This window comes from Nannospalax galili, unplaced genomic scaffold, assembly GCF_000622305.1.
Source record: "Nannospalax galili isolate Female #2095 unplaced genomic scaffold, S.galili_v1.0 scaffold19, whole genome shotgun sequence".
NCBI classification, from domain to species: Eukaryota; Metazoa; Chordata; class Mammalia; order Rodentia; family Spalacidae; genus Nannospalax; species Nannospalax galili.
The window spans coordinates 802633-822160 of record NW_008342110.1 but is presented as its reverse complement, the minus strand read 5'-3'; the positions used below and the strand labels follow the sequence as shown (position 1 = coordinate 822160).

At 42.6% G+C, this 19528-nt stretch overlaps 1 protein-coding gene across 11 annotated transcripts in view; it reads right to left on the bottom strand.

Moving 5' to 3' along the window:
* Positions 1 to 19528, bottom strand: part of Ablim3 (actin binding LIM protein family member 3) — a 138895-nt gene that overhangs the window by 87595 nt on the left and 31772 nt on the right. For all 11 annotated transcript variants that reach the window (XM_008837895.2, XM_008837896.2, XM_008837898.2 and 8 more), the window contains one exon: positions 7202 to 7339. In XM_008837895.2, coding sequence (XP_008836117.1) covers positions 7202 to 7339 — 138 coding nt within the window. The remainder of the gene's footprint in view (positions 1 to 7201; positions 7340 to 19528) is intronic.

Sequence of the window (19528 nt, the reverse complement as noted above, 5' to 3'; positions counted from 1 at the left end):
GCCTCTGCCTCCCAAGTGTTGGGATTAAAGGTGTGCGCCACCACACCTGGATTATTTTTATTTTTTAAAATTTAATTAATCAATTTTTAATCTCACATGTATGAGTGTTTTTTCATGCATGTACGTAAGTGTACCATGTGTGCGCAGTGCCTGCAGAACCCAGAAGAGGGCATTAGGTACCCTGGAACTAGAGTTAAGGATGGTTGTTAGCAGCAATGTGGGCAGTAAAAACCAAATCCAGGTCCTCTGCAAGAACAGCCAGTGCTCTTAATCGCTGAGCCATCGCTCCAGCTCTATTTTAGTTTTATTTTTAAGGAATCAGTTTTGGCTTTGTCAGTCCTGCCACTGTGCTTCCTCCTCAGTACTGCTCATTACCTCCTTCCTTCCCTTGGTCTTGTATTCATTTTGCTCTTTGAATTTTTAGAATTGGATATTTGGTTCACTAATTTTCAAACTTCTTCTCTGTTGTGACTACTAAAGGGTATACACTTTTTTCTGAGTATATTTTAGAACACGTTTTTGATATTGTATCTTTGCTATCTTTGACTTCTAAGGATCTTTATTTTCTGTGAAGATTTTGGTAACCATCGTGTCATCCATCTCATGTCTTCCATCTTGGAATCACTTCCATCTGCACGTAGAACACACTTTGAAATTTCATTTAATGAAGGTCTGCTGAAACAAATTTCAGTTTTTGTCTAAAAATGTTCTTTAGTTTTAATGAGATAAAATGAACACACTATAAAACTGAACTAAAATGTACAATTGAACCATATTTGGTATCTTTTTAGTGGATTTGGCATTTTAATCGTCTTCAGTATACACCCATGAACCCATTAAAAATCGTTACATTCATTCAACCCTTCTAAGCCCTGGGTAACCACTAATCTGCTTTCTTACTATATACTCTAAATATTTCATATATGTGGAATCATATACGTGTTATACATGTTATGCCCTTTTCACATGTTTAAAGGTTCTACTTTGGAGCCCTATTTTACTCCTTTTTATTACTGAATAACATCCTATTGTAGATCTCTAGTGCATTTATTTATTGATCATCAACTGATAAATATTGGAGTTATTTTATCTTTTCAACCATTATGAACTGTACTGCTGTGAACATTCATGTGTGTGAAAATTTTCATTTCTTTCTCTGTTTCTGTATGTGTGCATATATGTGCACACATTCATTTACGGGGGTGTGTGGGTACTCGTGTGTGGAAGTCAGAGGACAACATTGGGTGTCAGTCTTTAGGTGCCGTTTACCTTTTGAGACAAGGTCTTGCATTGGCCTGGAACTTTGCCACACAGGCCAGGCTAGTTGGCCCATTTCTAATAGTGCCACCACTGGGATTATAGACTCTTACCATTGCCCACCACTTTACATGGGTTCTGGAGGTCGGACCATCACTCTTGAAAGCCATTTCTCCAGACCGTTTTCATTTCTGTTGAAATGAAAAGCACTCAGGAGTGGAATTTGGAATTCTACGTTTTGTAAAATTGCCAGACATTCTTTAAACAAATATTCAACAAATATTCAAAGGTCCTGGTGTTACTACATCATTCTCAACATTTGTATTAATCTTTTTTATTCTGGCCATCCTAGTGGATGGGAACTTGTATTCACTGTTGTTTAATTTGCCTATTTTTGACCGCTAACAACACTGAGTATTTTTATGTGTTTACGGAAAATTTGCATAACTTCTTTGGAGAAATGTCTTTGCAGATCCTTTCTCATTTTGAAATGGGTTGTCTTTTTATTATTAAATTGTAAGAATTATTTACATAGCTTGGGCTTTACATAGCTTGACTGGATATATGATATATAATATTTTCTCCCATTTTGTGAGTTCCCATTCTCTATGATGTATTTTGAAACATAGAATTATTAAACTTTGATCATGTCTAATTAGCTTATTTTTCCTTTGTTGCTGGTATTTTCCATGTCATTTCTGAGGAGGCTGGGCCCTAATCAAAGCACAAAGGCTTATTCATGGATTTTCCCCTAAAAGTTTATGCATTTGTGAATAGTCTACTTTCCTTCTTTCTTCTTTTTGCCTGTGGATTTTTAGTTTTCCTGGAACTATTTGTAGAAAAGACTATTTATTTCTCTGTTGAATTATCTGGGTGCTGTTGTTGAAATCAACTGGCTGTAAATGTAAGGTTTGTTTCTGGGTTCTTGATTCTAGTCTATTGATTTACATGTCCAGCCCTGAGCTCCTATCACACTGCACTGCTCATTAGCTCTGCTGCAAGTTTTAAAAGTGAGAGGTGTTGGATCCTTCAGTGTTGCTCCTTTTTTAAGATCCTGTGGGTATTCCCTGTTCTTTGCAATTCTATACGACTTTTAGGATCAGTTTGGCAATTTTTGTAAAGAAGCCAGCTGAGGTTTTGATAGACATTGCATTTGCTAGTAACTGAACAGTGCTGTCTTGAACTTCACATACTGAAGCCTTAACCTCCACTCTGATGGTATTTGGGAATGTGGCTGTCACACTAATTTTGCTTTCCCTTTTCCCTTCTTGGGAGGCTCCTTCCCAAGGTCCCAGGCTCACAGACTAACATAAGATATTTTTGGTTTGGGTTTATGGTAGGGAGTGCAGGGTGACTTACAAAGAAACCGCCAGGTGCGCCCGGTGCAGTCTCCTTCAGCTTTCACAGTGTCACCCCAGGTGTGTAAGTGCCCCATCTAGCTTCCATGCTTGCAGGACACCCCAGCCACCTTCACCTTTCTGTTTCAATCTCCCACTACATTGACTTGTGTGCCACCCCTCTTCCCAGGGTGCCCTGCTGTCGCCTGCAGCTTCTCAGAGGAGAAAGTCAGGAGGATTAAGTCGTTTCCAGGCTATAGTGGTGCTTGTAAGCTAATTAGGCTTAGATGAGGTCTTGAGGGTGGAGCCCTGTAAGGGCGTAGTATTAGTACCCTTATAAGAAGATATGCCAGAGAACTTTCTTTCTCTTTGTCTCTCTATTTCTGCCTCACCTCGGTCTCTCTCCCTCTCTCTCCTCTCTACCATGTTGAAGGTACATTAAGATGGTGGGTCATCTGCAAGCCAGGAAAAGTCTTCATTAGAACCCAACCATGCTGGCTTCCTAGTTTTGAATTTTTCATTTTTCAGAAATATCAGAAAATGAATCTCTATTTTTTAAGCCACCCACTCCGTGGTATTGTTATGACAAGTTGAGCTGACTAAACATTACATGTGTTGATCCATTTTTAAAATTTTTTTTATTTTTATTTTTTTTTGTGTATGAGTGTATTGCCCGCATGTATGTGAGTGCACCCGTGTCGTGCAATGCCGCGAAGGTCAGAAGAGGGCTTCGGATTCCCCTGGATCTGGAGTAAGGATGGTTTGTAGCCCCCATGTGGGTGCTGGGAATCGAACCCGGGTCCTCTGTAAGAGCAGTCAGTGCTCTTAACCACTGGGCCATCTCTCCAGCCCCTGTGTTGATCCATTTTAAGGGAGTAGCTATCTTAGTAATACTAGTCTCCTGACTCATGAATATGTGATGACTTTTCATTTGCATCTTTAATATTTTCTAATTGTCACAGTTTACTCTTGTAAGTAGAATTGATTTTTATATTTATCTATCATCTATCTATCACCTATATTTATTGCGTGGGGGTGTGCATGACGTGGTGCACATGTGGAGATTAGAGGATGACTTACAAGAATTGGGGTTCGCTTCTTTCATCATGTGGGTTCAGGGGATCTGACTCAGGTAGGTCATCAGGAATCATGGCAGATGCCCTACCTTCGTAGGTTTTGCTATGAGATCATGTCACATGCAAACAGAGATAGTTTTCCTTCTTTTCAATTTGGATATCTTCAATTTTCTTACGTCACTGAGCATAAATGTGCAGTACATTGTTGAGGGGAAGTGGTGGAGGCAGACAGCCTTGTCTTGTTCTGATCTTACAGGGAACCAGTTGGTCTTGCACCATTAAATATGATGTTATCTGTGGGTTTGCCCCTTTCAGAAAATTAGTTCTGCTGAATATATAATCCTACGTTGACATTTTTTGATCAATACATGAAAAATAGCATCCTACTGATTTCTGACTTGTTTGTTGCTATTAAAATGTCAACTGTCAGCCCATTTGCCACTCATATACAGATTAGCTGTCTTTTATTGCTGGCTACTTTTAAGATAATCTCTTTATTTTTGAGGATCCGAGGTTTCACTCTGATATATGTAGGTTGTTTCTTTTATATTTTTCCTGCGGGGTTTTATTATACAGTTATTATATAATGGAAGAAAATTCCAGCATACAGTCTTTGAGGTTCCGACTCTGATCTCATTGTTTCTGTTCCCTCCTTCCAGTGTTTGTGATTTTGACCATGAGTTACCCATTTTTCTATGGGAATTCTTTGAGGTCTGGAATAAAGTTGAGTTCTCCCCCAAGAAAGTTATCATTTTTTTTTTTTTTTTTTTTTTTTTTTTTTGCCATTTGTCAACTGTGAAACTTTGACTCTTTTTTAAAAAACTCCTACCAGTGCTGGGCATGGTGGCACATGCCTATAATCCCAGTACTCAGAAGGCAGAAGGCAGGTGGATCTTTGTGAATTCAAGGCCAGCCTGGTATATGTAGTGAGTTCCAGGCCAGCTGAGGCTATAGGGAGACCCTGTCTCAAAAAGACCAAAAAACCAAAACAAAGACAAAAAAAAAAAAAGACAAAAAAACTCATACTGAATACACAGCATGAATATCATCCATGAATCATGTAAGGACAGAGTATCAACAGTGGCATACAAGTTTTGGTCCCTTCTACCTAGGAGCGAGCTTCTTTGCTGCCTTCTTCGCTCCTTTTCCAGAGCCAGTTTGTCTCTCACACTTCATGCACTGTGAACAGGATCTCCACAGGGACCTTGGCAGGGTCTGCTGTTACACTGTGGGCAGGCTCTAGCACTGTCTCTTTCTCCATGATTCACTTAGACATGAAGGTCTCTGAGATTTAACATAAACTGTTAGAATTAAACCTAGCATTGGCTGATACACTACCATATCACTTGTTTTCTGATCTCTGAGGATTCCTTTCTCTCATTTCAGCACAGTACATCATGATGAAAGAACTGTCACAGACATGCTTAGACATTTTATAGTTTTAAACAAGAAGTCTATTGAGGATGAGTAGTCTTAGTGAAGGAAACCCTGTCAGGGAATGCAAACCTCCAGACCGCTTTGTCTCATGTGTCTAAGATTGGCTTTCACCAGTTTGTTTCACCACTAAGCAACTGACCAGGAAAATACTCAGAAAAATAATTTCCCCCCTTAAAATCTTCATCAAAAGACACTCTATAATCTCCTCACAGCAGACTGTCTATATAACCAAATTATTCTTTTCTTTGCATTCACCTCTTGAGATCTGAGACTGCAGAGCCTCTCATAAAAGGCAAAGTCTTTCTCCAAGAGCTTGAATCTGGGTTGGCCATTGATTTGTTTTGTCAACAGCAGGACATGGGCAAGTACGACTCCAGCTGAGATGTGAAAGGTCTTAATCATTGAAGTTTGCTTTCTTGCTGTGCTTGAAGCTCTGAGACCATCCTGTGAGTACAGGCCAGCCTGCTGGAAGGTGAGAAGCCATGTGCAGGCACAGGTCCACAATTACATGTTAGTGTAAGCAAAAGGTAACTGCTAACAATCTCTTAGGAAAATTACTTGCAGTCACATGTGGTATCTCTTTCCTACAATAATTTTATTATTCTTATCTTTTGTCCCACATCAATTTCTAGAATCTAAACATACTCACCAAGATACTCCTCTATTTCAACTGTACTAAAGAGATTTTCCAATTCTTTTTTTTTGGGTCTTTTTGAGACAGGGTCTCCCTGTAGCCCCAGCTGTCCTGGAACTCACTATGTAGACCAGGCTGTCCTTGAACTCACAGACATCCGCCTGCCTCTGCCTCCCGAGTGCTGGGATTAAAGGCGTGTGCCACCATGCCTGGCCAATTCTTGATATAAAATTCAAATCATACAAATTAAGATATAGCCACATATGGAGAATATGAAATAGAGACTTCTGAACGCAGAGCCTTGTTGGACCATGAAGATAGGAGTCTAGGAACTTTCTCCAAGGCAAGGAAAGCCAATCTCAGACACATGAGACTGAGGTAGTTACTGATACGAAGAGGTCTGGAGGTTTGCATTCCATCAACTCGAGTGAATTCCAAATTGAATTCCATAAATTCAATATAACTCAATGGTATTATTGGATCCTCAGGAAATCAGTTCAGTATCAGTCTCATCAACAGAAATGTAGTGCTTGCTGTGTCTGGCAGGCTTGAGATGTGTGCTGTATTTTGGGCAACATCCTTTAGGAATGATAGTGACAAACTAGAATCGATCAAAGAGGAAGCCTGAAGATAATAGCACAGGCAGGAATCAACTTGAGGACCTGATATAATTTAGCATGGGAAGACCAGGTTACAAGTGTCTGCAGGGCAGTCATAGGGAACAGCCAACAAAATGAAGACTTCAAACTTTGTAAACACACACCTAGGACCAACATGCAGAAACAGGTTTTGGGTCAAACTCATGAGCTGCCCACCACCAGAATGGCTGCTCTGTGTTCGGCAGCCTGGATGCAGAGAATGGGGAGCACAACAGGAGACATCTGTCAGGACCCTGGGGGAGAGATATGACTTGCGGGTGAGAGGGCTGTCTTTCAGCTGAGGTCCCCTCCTTTCCTTCTGTTGTGACCCTTTCTCTTTAGGATTCTGGGCTAGGCTGAGTGCAGGAAACTGTGAATCAGCTGTGTGGGTAAGTCAGAGCCACGAAAGGTAACACCTGCTTCCAAGTGACATCCCTTACTAAGGCTGAAGTAACTCTTCTGCTAGACTTACCCTTTGAGGACTACCATACTGTTACAGAATAATAGGTTCGTCTCAAAGCCAGACTAGCTTACACTATCATTCACTCTCAAATTGAGTGGAAATTTGCCTTCAGGATAGTCTTTTTCTTCCTGGCCAGGACCTGTTCCTCTGAGGTGCCCAGGATCCCTCTTTCCCCCTCAACACCCATCTCTCATTCTAACCTCTCTCAGGGCCTAAGGGAGAATTCTTAAGCAGAGGCTCAGGAAAAGTCTGTTCAGGCCTTGGCTGTGTCACAACAGTTTGTACTTGCTGTTTGTGTCCCTGAGATTCACATGGCAGTGAGCATGGCCGGAAGGGGGCTGGGAAATCAGGCCTCCTACCTTGACAGGTGAAGCATCTGATGTGGAAGTGGTTGTTGTGGACACGAACCACTTCCCCTTTGCAGGTGTCTCCACATCGATAGCACTGGATGACATTGGAGCTGCCCCGGGGACTGTAAGGATTCTGCTGATAAGGAACTGTAGAAAGAAACAGGAGATCACTGTCCGGGAAGCTTGAATCTTAAAAAGTCTGCTGTAAGTCAGTATCATAATCTTAGCTGGAAAAAAAGCAGGAAGGATAGAAATTATTGGCGAAAAAACAAAACAAAAAATACCTCAGCAGATTGTGTGTGCCAAGCTGAGGTAGCATTAATTGTGTGGCACTGAGAGCTAAGTCTATAGCCTCCTTAAGCAGGCAGACTCAGGCAGACTCCAAATCACTGAATGAAGAGAAATGAAGGACTCAAGTAGAGTACATGTGCCGCATAAGAACATTTGGGCCGAGGTCACATATACGACAGGACCCATGACATCAGAATGGAGCTGGAAGTTCCTACTGCCTAGTGATGCTTGATCTGTAGTGAGGCTACTCATGTGTTTGTGGTAATATTGGTGCAGTAAACTCACTGCACTGTCACAGAAACGCACATACTGTTATGTATATAATACTTCACAATAATAAATGACCATTGCTAGTTTTGCCTTTACTGTGTGGTACCTTTTATTGTTATTTTAGAGTCAAGCTTCTTAAACTGTGGGTTGCAACTTCGTATGGGGGTCATAAAACTGAATGGGGGGGTCACAAAAATAATTGGCAACACTCAACAATTTCTGAATACTCAACAACCAAAATTTAATCCAAAATCAAGTTTGTAATGAGTGCAAGGTATTTATGGCAGCACTGGCCTACACTGATTGTGCGACTTCACTGAAGCCTTGTTTCTGATAACATTATGTGTACTCTTTGTCCTGCATGTATGTGGAGCCAGACAGTGCTAATGACACTGCCTCAAACACTCTGGCCCAGATTCAAGACTGTTATAGCTATTGTGTTAGAATGTTTGATTTTTTAAAAATTGCTATTTGAGTTGCTGACATGATTGCCTAAAAACTGTTAAATGTATTTTGACTTCAAATTGGGACAGAGTTTCCAGTAATTTTTGAAATGACCCTAAAGTTTTGCCATTTTGTACTACATATCTATGTACAGTATTTTCAGCATTGATGATGATAAAATCAAAATATCAGTGAACTCTGAAAAGCACTAAAAGGTCAGTATATCCTAGAGTATCAAATATTGACCAAGTCTCTATGTAGAAATAAACACATTCATCTCATCAGTATGCATATTTAATGTTGCTTTAATGAACACTAAATTCATTGCTGGCCGATCCTCTAGCCTTTTCTCTCCTTCAGTTCTCTTCTCTGTACAGAGTTGATAAGAAAGCAGGCTATGGGGCTGGCAAGATGGCTCAGCACGCAAAGCTCTTACTTGCAAGTCTGACAACCTGAGTTTGATCACTGGAATGCACAAGGTAGAAGAAGAGAACTGACTCCACAGAACTAACTTCCTGTGTGAAGCAATTTCCCTCCAAGGTAAGACCCAGGATGTTAAAAGGGAGGTAAGCAGCAGGATGGTTTAAGGGCAGTTGATATCTGGTTCTGTGGGGAAGTGCCTTAAACTCAGGAAGTAAACAACTTAATTCAGGAAGCCCCTGAAACTGATGAGCTTCACTGTTTCCCCTTCCTCCTCTGGCTTGTATATAAACAGTTAGGACTACTGAGACACTCAGACTTGCAGAGCTGCCTACAAGTTGTGCAGTGCCTCAGGGTTTCCCGGCTTGTCATCCGTGCCTGGGTGGGCTTACCTGTCTCAGTTAGTTCTGCTCCTATATGTAACCCTTTTCTCATATTCTTGTAAGTAGCACCAATAAAACTCAAAAATTGTTTTAAAGTAGTTGTTTATGGCTTATGATCAGTAAATTTTTGATTTCTATACCTACTTTACATACTTATATATCTGAACCCATGTAAAACAAATTTTGTTTTTGGCAAAAAGGGGAAGTGAGTGGAAAAAGTTCCTGAAGGTTTGGAGCATACTCTGCAGCCTCATACACTGCATGTTTATTGGGTCTCTTGACTGCATCCAGGGGCCATTTCTGGGGATCGATTCATAACATCTGTGTTTGTGCTAGTACATGCTAAGTTTGCACATTGACAAAATCACCCTACCTATTCTCTTTTGTTGGTTTTTTTTGAGGGGAATGGGGCAGGGATAGCGTCTCCTTAGAGTCACAGCTGGCCAAGAACTCATGTAGACCAGCTGGCCTTGATCTCGCAGAGATCTGCTTGCCTCTGTGTCCCAGTGTGTGCCGCCATGCTTGGCTTACTCGTCTCTCTCTTTTTTAATTTTTATTTATTATTTTTATTTTATGTGTATGAGTGTACTGCCTGCACGTGTGTAAGTGCACTTGTGTTGTTCAGTGCCTGAGGAGGCCAGAAGACAGTGTCAGATTCCCTGGATCTGGAGTTACAGATGGTTGTTAGCCACCATGTGGGTGCTGGGACTCAAACTTGGGTCCTTGGCAAGAGCAGTCAGTAGTCTTAACCACTGAGCCATCTCTCCAGCCCCTCTTCTTTTGTTAAAGACAAGAAAACAGGATTTCTGATTCTTTCTCATTTAAGGTATCCTGAATCAAAAGTGTGATGCAGAGCAAACAGCTGGCTGCTTAGCCCTGAAACTGGATTCTGATAAGTTTGCTAGCTAAAGTGGGAGAAAAATACCCATTAAAAATTTTTTTACAAAAATTTTATTGAGAATTTCATACATGCATATAAGGTGTTTTGATCAAATCCATGCCCACTCCCTCCCCTCCAACATTTCCCCCGTGAAGAGGTAACACTAAAATCTTTTAAGGATTAGATACAAGCTCCCAAATACTTTTGACATTTTTGGCCTTGGAACAGAGTATGTTGCTAACAGGCCCAAGGACATTTTGACTTTTAGCCAAGAAACTGGCTACATTTCTTTGGGGTCTTTTTGTCCTGCCTAGCCAATTCCTACCTCCTATTCTTATCACATCATCCTCTGAAGGGGTTACCCAAATCGCCAATAGGGAATAGGGACGCAGACCTCTCTGGCTTCTTCCATGTTAATACCCATTTTTTTAAAGACAGTCTCACTATGTAGATCAGACTGGCCTTGAATGTGAAATCCTCCTGTCTGCCTCCCGAATATTCGGATTACAGGGTCACTCCACTGAGCCTGGCTCCAGCTTATGTTCCCTTGTCTATTATTCATCTCTTTCTATTATTTTTATTTTTATTTTATGTGTACGAGTGTATTGCCTGGATGTATGTGAGTGCACCCGTGTCGTGCAATGCCACGGAGGTCAGAAGAGGGCATTGGATTCCCCTGGAACTGGAGTTAAGGATGGTTTGTAGCCGCCATGTGGGTGCTGGGAATTGAACCTGGGTCCTCTGCAAGAGCAGTCAGTGCTCTTAACCACTGAGCCATCTCTCCGGCCTCTCATCTCTTTCTTTACTGTCTTAAATTCAAGACAGAAAAATAAACTGAAAATAAATGAATTAGCTAGGTAGAGGAAATCATTAATTAACTCATTTGAGTAGGTTAACATGAAAAAGTACATTAAATGCATTAAGGGCTGGAGAGATGGCTCAGCAGTTAAGAGTACTTGCTGCTCTTGCAGAGGACCCCAGTTCATTTCCCTGTACCCACATCAGGTGGCTCACAACTACCTGTAACTCCAGCTTCACAGAACCCAGTGTCTTTGGCTGCCACATGCACCCATATGTGCAAACACACACACACACACACACACACACACACACACACACACACGCCCTGCAAACATTTACTGGAATCATGACCATCACATTTCATAGCTCAGGGCAGTCTTTCCTCCACCTAGACTATCCCATGGCACATTCTCTGTAGTCGTTCCTTTTTCTTCCTTTTCTAATGATTGCTGTGCCCCCTGGAAAAATATTACACACTCTCTTCTACAGTTTGTGAGAAAATATAAATCCTGTTCATATGAGCAGCATGGTGGTACTCCACTGCCAAGGGAAGCAAAGCTGTGAGCCTGGAATGAAATAAGAACAAATAGTACAACCATCTCCATCAGTGAGAGCTTGGAAGGCGCTCAGATTCCCTCCAGAATCACAGCACATGTGTTCACCAACCTCTTCTATCCAATCTGTCTGATAATTCAAGTGTACCATCCAATCAATGTAACTTTTTCTAATTTGACTGGGGAAGTGAATTTGTGAGCATGGTCTTCAGTCAGGACTCAATCTTTATGTCACCCAGATAGAAAGACATAAAATTGGAGGGGATGAGCTAGGAAAATGGGCCACTGGGGGCAGGAGTATTAACTCTGCCCTGGTCTCCAGGAGGACGATGTTGTATGTGGCCAGAACTTCAGAATTACATGATGTTTATAAATAAATCATTATCAGAAATCCACACATCCCAAGTGACAGTTCTGCCAGGCTGCTGACAGAGGCTGACTGCTAAAAGGGTAATGAGATTTGATCTTACAGATAGATGTAGCAAGACCCTTCCTTATCCAGAAACTCTGGAGTCATGGAAGCTGGACTGAGATGTGCCACATATGTCCCTGCCTTGGAAGCTAGCTTGCTTCCAGTGAGATTTTGTGTTTTGGACTAATTAGATTAGAACCTACCTTAATCTTATTCCGCATGTACGTGTATGGGGGACAGTGTGGGAAGCAGGAGCCACACCTCCCATGAAAGACTGATTTATTGCTATTGTTATTTTAAAAAATATTTTATTTATTATTCTTATTTTATATGTATGAGTGTTATGCCTGCATGTAGGTAAGTGCACCCATGTCATGCAGTGCCTGCGGAGGACAAAAGACGCTGTGGGATCCCCTGGAACTGGAGTTACGGACAGTTGTTAGCTGCCATGTGGGTGCTGGGATTCAAACCTAGGTCATCTGGAAGAACACCCAGTGTTCTTAACTGCTGAGCCATCTCTCCAGCCCTGTTATTGTTATTTTTATGTTGATGCCAGCAGAGAGAACTCAGGGCTTTGCACATGCTCAATAAGCATTTATCTCTCAATCATACCCCCACCCCAAATGCTGAAATTTGACTGTTAATCTACTGGTTATCTTTGCTTAAAAAAACAACTCAGAAAGTATTAAGGTCCAGTCACACAATTCATGTGCTTTATCCCATTTAGCTTATGGGTAAACATCTTTTAGAGTCCAAGTTGATTCATATACAGGTTTTCAAACTATCTTAGGTGTTAGGAACTACCTGTTGTTGAGAGCATCATTTAAGAGTGGTCACAAAGCCTCCCAGGACATTAACTCTGTTTACTAGTGATACAAGCCATGGTGCTGCCGAGTTTAGGCATATGGATTATGTGATATGTTCTGAACATGCATTCAAGGAACCTGTGGCTTCTTTTAGAATTATTTGGCCAATAAAGGATGCTCAGGAGAGTAATTCTGCTGCCATCCCTTAGGAAGTACTGTCTCATGGTCATGCTGGGCTGAGGGAAACAGCCTGTATCAGCATTGTCCAGCATACTGAAGTGTGGCTGAGAAACTGAATTTTGGGTTAAAGTTCATTTTAATTAATATAAACTTAAATGTAAATAGTCATATGTGGCTGGGGGGCTACCATACTGGACAGTGCAATTGATAGATTTAAAAAACAGCCTCAGGCAGGGGGAAAAGAAATTAAGTCTATTTGAATTCTAGTCATAGAAAAGTAGCATGTATAAATTATTTCACAGTTACCACCTTTGACATAAATTATTCATTTTCATCCCTGAAGAGTTTTAAAGTTGTGTTTAAAAAACAATTTGTAATTGGGATCAGTTACACACACAGACATTCATCCATCCTGAATTTGATCTGGAAACAAAAGACCTTGAGGAGTATGATAGATACTGATTTTTTTGGTTTTTTTTTTTTTGTCTTGAGACAGGGTCTCCTTGTAGCCCCAGCTGTCCTGGAACTCGCTATGTAGACCAGGCTGGCCTTGAACTCACAAAGATCTGCCTGCCTCTGCCTCCCAAGTCCTGGGATTAAAGGCGTGCGTCACCGTGCCTGGCTTCATTTTTTTTAAAGCCCACAACATTTTGGGAACAGAGTGACTGAATAATGCTAGTTTTCCTATGAAGGAAAACAGGAAAATTAGTTGACAGTGGCTGTCAGCATATTTTTTTTTCATTAGCCAAAAAGAAAATTCACTTTACTGGAAAAAATAATTGTTTTAAACTGTTGCCATGGTCTTATGTTTTCCCATAGCCTTATCACAAATCCTTTTCTATCGGGTTAGCATAATTTTTTTAAGACAGATAATCAGCTGATCAATACCTTTGAGGTTAAAAATTAAGAGTTTGAAACACTAAGCCCTCTTTTATATGCATACCAAATCTTTAGAGTGATGCAAGAAAATATATATTATTTCTGTAACTAAATTTGTAAAGCTCTTCCTAAATATGACAGAGATCATGTGAAGTTCATTTATGTTGATCAAAATAATATATTGGAAGGGAAGGCAAGATTGATTACCCTAGTAAAATTTTACTAGCATATATTATTTGTATGAAAGAATGAGCTTCGTTATGAGATTTTCATATATGTATACAAGTACCTTGACCATATTCACTTTCCATATTAACCCCCCTCTCTCTCCACTACTACTGGTCCCTAGAGAGTGGCTTTTCTACTTACACACAGGTACACACTCACATATAGACACACACACACACACACACACACACTTTAAAAATATTTTATTATTTTTTACTTTATGTGTATGAGTGTATTGCCTGGATGTATGTGAGTGCACCCGTGTCGTGCAATGCCACGGAGGTCAGAAGAGGGCTTCGGATTCCCCTGGAATTGGAGTTAAGGATGGTTTGTAGCCGCCATGTGGGTGCTGGGAACTGAACCTGGGTCCTCTGCAAGAGCAGTCAGTGCTCTTAACCACTGAGCCATCTCTCTATCCCTGCACAGACATATTTAAATCTAGGTTCTCACATGATTCTTGTCTTTCTGAACCAAATTTATTTTGCTTAACATGATGATGAGCATTTCCATCCATTTCCCCACAAATGGTATAATTTTATTTCATTTTTTTTTGGTTGTTGAATAAAACCCCATTGTGTGTATATATCATATTTTCTTCATCCATTCATCTGTTGATGGGCACCTAGGTTGGTTGTTGTACTTGGCTCTAGTGACTAGTGCCTTGATAAGCAAGGGTGTGCAGGTCTCTACTGTATGCAGACTTAGATCCCTTCAAGTATATGCTGATAATTGGTATAGGTGGATCATATGACAGCTCTATTTTTAGTTTGAGGAACCGCCATACTGATTTCTGTAGCGGCTTCACTAATTTACATTCCCACTCACTATGTCTGAGGTTCCCCCAGTCCATCTTCACCAGCATGTGTTTGTTTTCACTGAGTCTGTGAGCCCAACCAAAGAGCAAACTGATCCAGCATCTGGTTCTGCACCTGTCTCCTCCCTCACTCTGTCTTCCTTCACAGCTCCATTTGCTTTTCTCTGTGTGGGCTGGTGGTGACCTGGGTTCCAATTTCCTCTCTGTTGATACCTAGTTTTCTAATCTTGGACAAATTATCTACTTTTCCAGCCTCAGCTCTGTCCTTGACTACCAAGAATCAGACAGCATGCTTTATAAGGCCCCCTCTAATTAACGATGACTCCTTGTGGCCTGCTTCTAAATTTCCTTTCTCCACACTCTTACCTGCTCTACAAAATGGTCCTACATTTAAACCAGACTCTGTTTTATGTCTTCAAATTCATTAGTCTCTTTGGAAGCAGATAATGACAGTTTCTCTCATAAGCATTACAACCTAAGCTAAGTTCTTTTCTACCCATGTGCCACCTGCACAATCTTTTTTCCTTCTCCTTGAGGGTCACTTGACCTTGTAGATAAAAATGCTTGTGCATTTTAATACAGTGTCTTTAGAATAGTCTCTAAAATGCAGGGCCACCTATGCTATGCTGGCATACAATTAAAAGAGCACCAAAACTGACTTGGAGAGTCTAACAGCTTGACTGATTGGCTGGAAGTGTAATAAAAACAGCAGAGCTTCTGGTCCAAGGTGAAACATCAAGCAGAGAACCAACTGCTTCCACAATGAGCCTGGGGCCCAGGGAAATGCACATCGAGGCAGGCGGCAGGCGGGACACAGGTGTAACACTGGTTGCAGCAGCTGCCACACAATGGCTTGCTGACTTCATTAGAACCTGGGTGTGTTCTCAAGTATTGAAATCCCACTGTGGATCCAGGCACTTCCCAGTTACAAAGCAACTGTGTGGAAGATGGTTTTTGAGACCGGATCTGGTTTCTTACAATGAGATGTTGAGTTTGATCTCAGAATTGAAACAGGACCGTTGGTATAACCTAGCTTCCTAGGGTGAGACTATGTAGTCATGGATCTCTGCATTGGAAGGGGAAAAACATGGCATGTCAGGATGCTGGCGTCAGGGCTGGGTATGTGTTACACAGTCTTGCTACTTGCTGCCTCTGCGACCAAGCAAGATGCAAAATCTGAGCCCTCAGTTTCTTTACCTCTAAAGTGGGAATAACTTATCATGTGTGATTAGTAAGGAACTTAAATTATATACAATGCTCAGGGCATTGCTTGGCAAGTATCTTAGGCTCAGAAAGCAATAACTATCGTTAAAGGACATCTGAAGCCATGTACCCTTGCCTTGAACTCATTGTAGAAATTCTTTCTACATTACCCCAACCAGCTAGCCACTGAACTTGGCTCAGACATATCTACTGGACAGATCTAGCAAAGGCTTCCTTGCCGTCCCTTCCCCCTGGCTGTCAAGATAAAGCTGCTGGCTGCGGACCATTTGCCACCTTAAGCAACCTCTTCTTTTGCCTCAGCTCTGTTTACAGCTTTGTGTGGGCTGCAGAGATGGGTTGCTAACAGATCTTGATATATCTGCAGAGGAATGTGTGAATTGGGTGTTTCCTGCTGTGGGAATGAGACATGATCTATCTGCACTATCCTGGGGCAGTATATTTTGAGCACATCTGCTGTTTCCAGGGGGATGAGCTTGCCTGTTCCTAGTGTATGCAAACTTAGAACAAGTGAGTGATTTGCTGTTTCTGGTAACCTCTGAGGGTCACAGCATCTATGCTGGGAAGTCACCAAGAAGGCACTGGCTTGGGAACCCTACAAGAGCGGGGACCATGTTCTCACTAGTCTACTCTCAGTAGCAAGCATGCAGTGAATGCACATCTCACCAGTCCATTGCTCCTTTCTCATTTGTTGAATGAATAAAAGAATGACTAAACTGGGTCACTGAAGCCACTGAACAAATGAGAAAGCAGAGGCCCAGAGGAGAGAGGCTTATGGAACCTGCAAAGCCATGTAGGCCTGCCTTAGAACATGAGGGTGTCTGCTTTAGGGCAACAAGGTGAGGGAGAGCAAGCTCAGAGGTCAGCTGGGCTGACACAGAGTCCAGGCCAAGGAAAGGGGGTAGAGTTCACAAAAGGTGAACTTACCCTAAGCATGGTGGCCATGCTGAGGTCTAGTGTTACAGTAGGAAACCATGATTGGAGGATCCTAGATACAGAGCAGGTCCCAGAGAAGTCAGCGTTTGCAGATGCAGAAGCACAGGGAGAGTTGGAATTGAACTCTAGGCAGAGGCAGGAGGAGCAAATGCAGAAGTGAGGTTTGCTAGGACAGCAGGTAATATTCAGAGAGGGGGGCTCTGCTCTTTTAAGAAGTGTGCTCAGCAATCTGCATATGTCCTCCCAATGAGCTTCCTTCATTTCAGAGAGACCGCACTCTCCTTATTTAATGGATGAGGAAACGGAGAACCAGAGAACCTAGGCTACTTGCTCAAGGTCACACAGTAAGCAGCAGACACAGCTTGAAGCCAGTCTGACTCTGAAACCTGGGCTCTGACCACAGGGTTAGTGTGCTGGCATAGGGTCCTCTTGGAGGAGCAGGACTGGAGGTGGGTAGCTAAACAGACTACCTAACAACGTCCTTGTAATGGTAACCATTTACTTTGTGGCAAGTTTTAAAAAATCATTCGGAAAAGATCTAGAAACCATGATTGGAGGATCTTAGATACAGAGCAGGTCCCAGAGAAGTCAGAGCCCTTGGCAGAGGGTAGAGAAGCCATGATGGCTGTGCCCAGGCTAGGGCCTGTCAGTCCTGAGTAGCTGTCCCTGAACTGGCAGGGGAGAGCTTGGCTGGCAGGTGTGTGTGTGTGTGTGTGTGTGTGTGTGTGTGTGTGTGTGTGTATGCATGCGTGCACTGGTACTCTGCAGGTGTTGGCAGCTGGAACAGGATAGAGGTCTGAGTCTTCTCAGTTTCTTGGGTCCCCCCACAGATGGCCCTGGCCTGGCTAGCTTCCCGTCAGCAGGTCTGAAGCACAGTGGACACTTATGAGGCCACTTTAAAGCCAATGCAGCAATAGAACATTCTCCACAGCCCTGCCGCCAGGCTCACCAGCCTCACAGTCACTGTCGCCTTCTTTGTTTTCTTCCAGAGAATCTTGTCGGTACATATGTCAGAGCAGCAAGCTCTTGGCCAGACAGGCTGCTCCTGTCTGACAGCTGCTGTTATGGGCCAGCCACAGCAGAAGGACGTGGTTTGACCCGAAGGGGCCTTTATGCAGTGGGCATCATGAGCGAGGAGCACAAGGGGCACCACACACTTGGGACTCTTTGATTTCTCATAATTCCTCTTGGCTCAAGTTGACATTTGCCTGTCTATATATATCTGCTTCTCTTTTGAGATAAGTACAAGCCCTGTTTGAGCCACTTTGCCCTTCTCTGCTGCCCTCCCACCCTGTCTGCTGTGGACTGCTTGTGTCCCTGGGCTCTGCCCAGAGAGCTGGCACTGGGCCTCTGTCTAAGGACTCAGTTTAGAAATCCCTTTGCTTTTCCTGCTTGCAGATTCTCCTCCCTCCCCCCTGGGCTGAGAAATAACCCTGTTAACTCAGATATAGGAACCCTTTCTGTCCTCCCTAATTTATGATTTGGAGTAAATCCTTCCTTTTCTGAAGGCACAAGCTTTGGAAATGCTAAAGCCAGGAAGCTGTCCTGTTGTTCCGGCTTTCTGCTGCCCATCCTGACCCTGAGGTCCCTGCTCGCTGAATGGAGGGAAGGTGCCAAGTGGGATGGTGAAGGAAAGGTCCCGTTAGTGCTTCAAAAATGCTATTTGGTCATCTTGATTATGGGGTTTTATCAACATGCTATCCATAGCTGGATAAGAATGGCTGCAGAACAGGCAGGGAGGTGGATGAAGAGGGGAAGCTAAACAAGGTGCCTGCCAGCCTTGAGTTTTTTCCCATTTTGGAGTGGGGTTCCGACAATCAACACCAGCAGTCTTGTCACCTGACTATCCCACACCGCACTACATACCTCCAGTTAGACACACTGGGCAGCCTGGCGGAGTAGCTAAAAATGGCTAACATTTATTGTGCAGTTACCACATGCCACCCCTGTGCTAAGTGTTTCAAGGTGTCATCTCATTTACTTCTCACAACAATCCTACAAGACAGGCATCACCGGGGATTCCAAGGTACAGAGAGATAATTAAAGCAACTTAAGTTTCCACCCAGGTAAAGGTTGGAGGCATCAGTAGGTCCAGGAGAGACTCAGATTCCCCCCCCCTCCGCCCCGGCTCCCCCGCGCCTCTGGTGGAGGTTCTTAGCAGTGCCTCCTGTCTAGGGCATCCTGAGAGGAGGAGGGGTCTGCTCCCCTGTTAGGTGTTAGGTTATCTGGACCTTGGGGCCTGCCCAGCCATCATTAACAAGGACAATGGGCTGTTTTGCACTCAAGCCTGGAGCCCCTTTCCAGCATCTCCACGGCATATCTGAAAAACACTATTTGAGTTTCGCTTTGGGCCCTGGGAACTACTCTGGAAACAGAGGAGCTTAAGGAAGTCAGCAATTGTCTTCGTGCTGTGAGTGACTCAGTCCTGGGCCTCTGAGCCAGAGTTCAGTTTTTATATAATGTTTGCTTCCTGAGACCCTGGCAGGCCATCAAGCTCTGACACACTGCAGAGAAATACAGGGACTCTTAGGGGCAACCTGGCTTCCTTTGACTGAAAGTTTTTAACATCAGAGTATAGGAACTTGGGAAGGCATCTAGTTTTCTAGAAATATCTAGAGGTTTCCAGGCTTTCTTTCTTTCTTTTTTTTTTAAACTATGAACTTTTGATTCAAATGAACAAGATCCTTTTTGAGAATTCCATGAGTACTACTTATATTTGCATCATTTCTAACCTTCCCACTCCCCTTCCAACTCCTCTCATGCCCCCAACTCCCTCTCAATTTTGTGACCTTTTTTCATTATTATTGTTACATATAT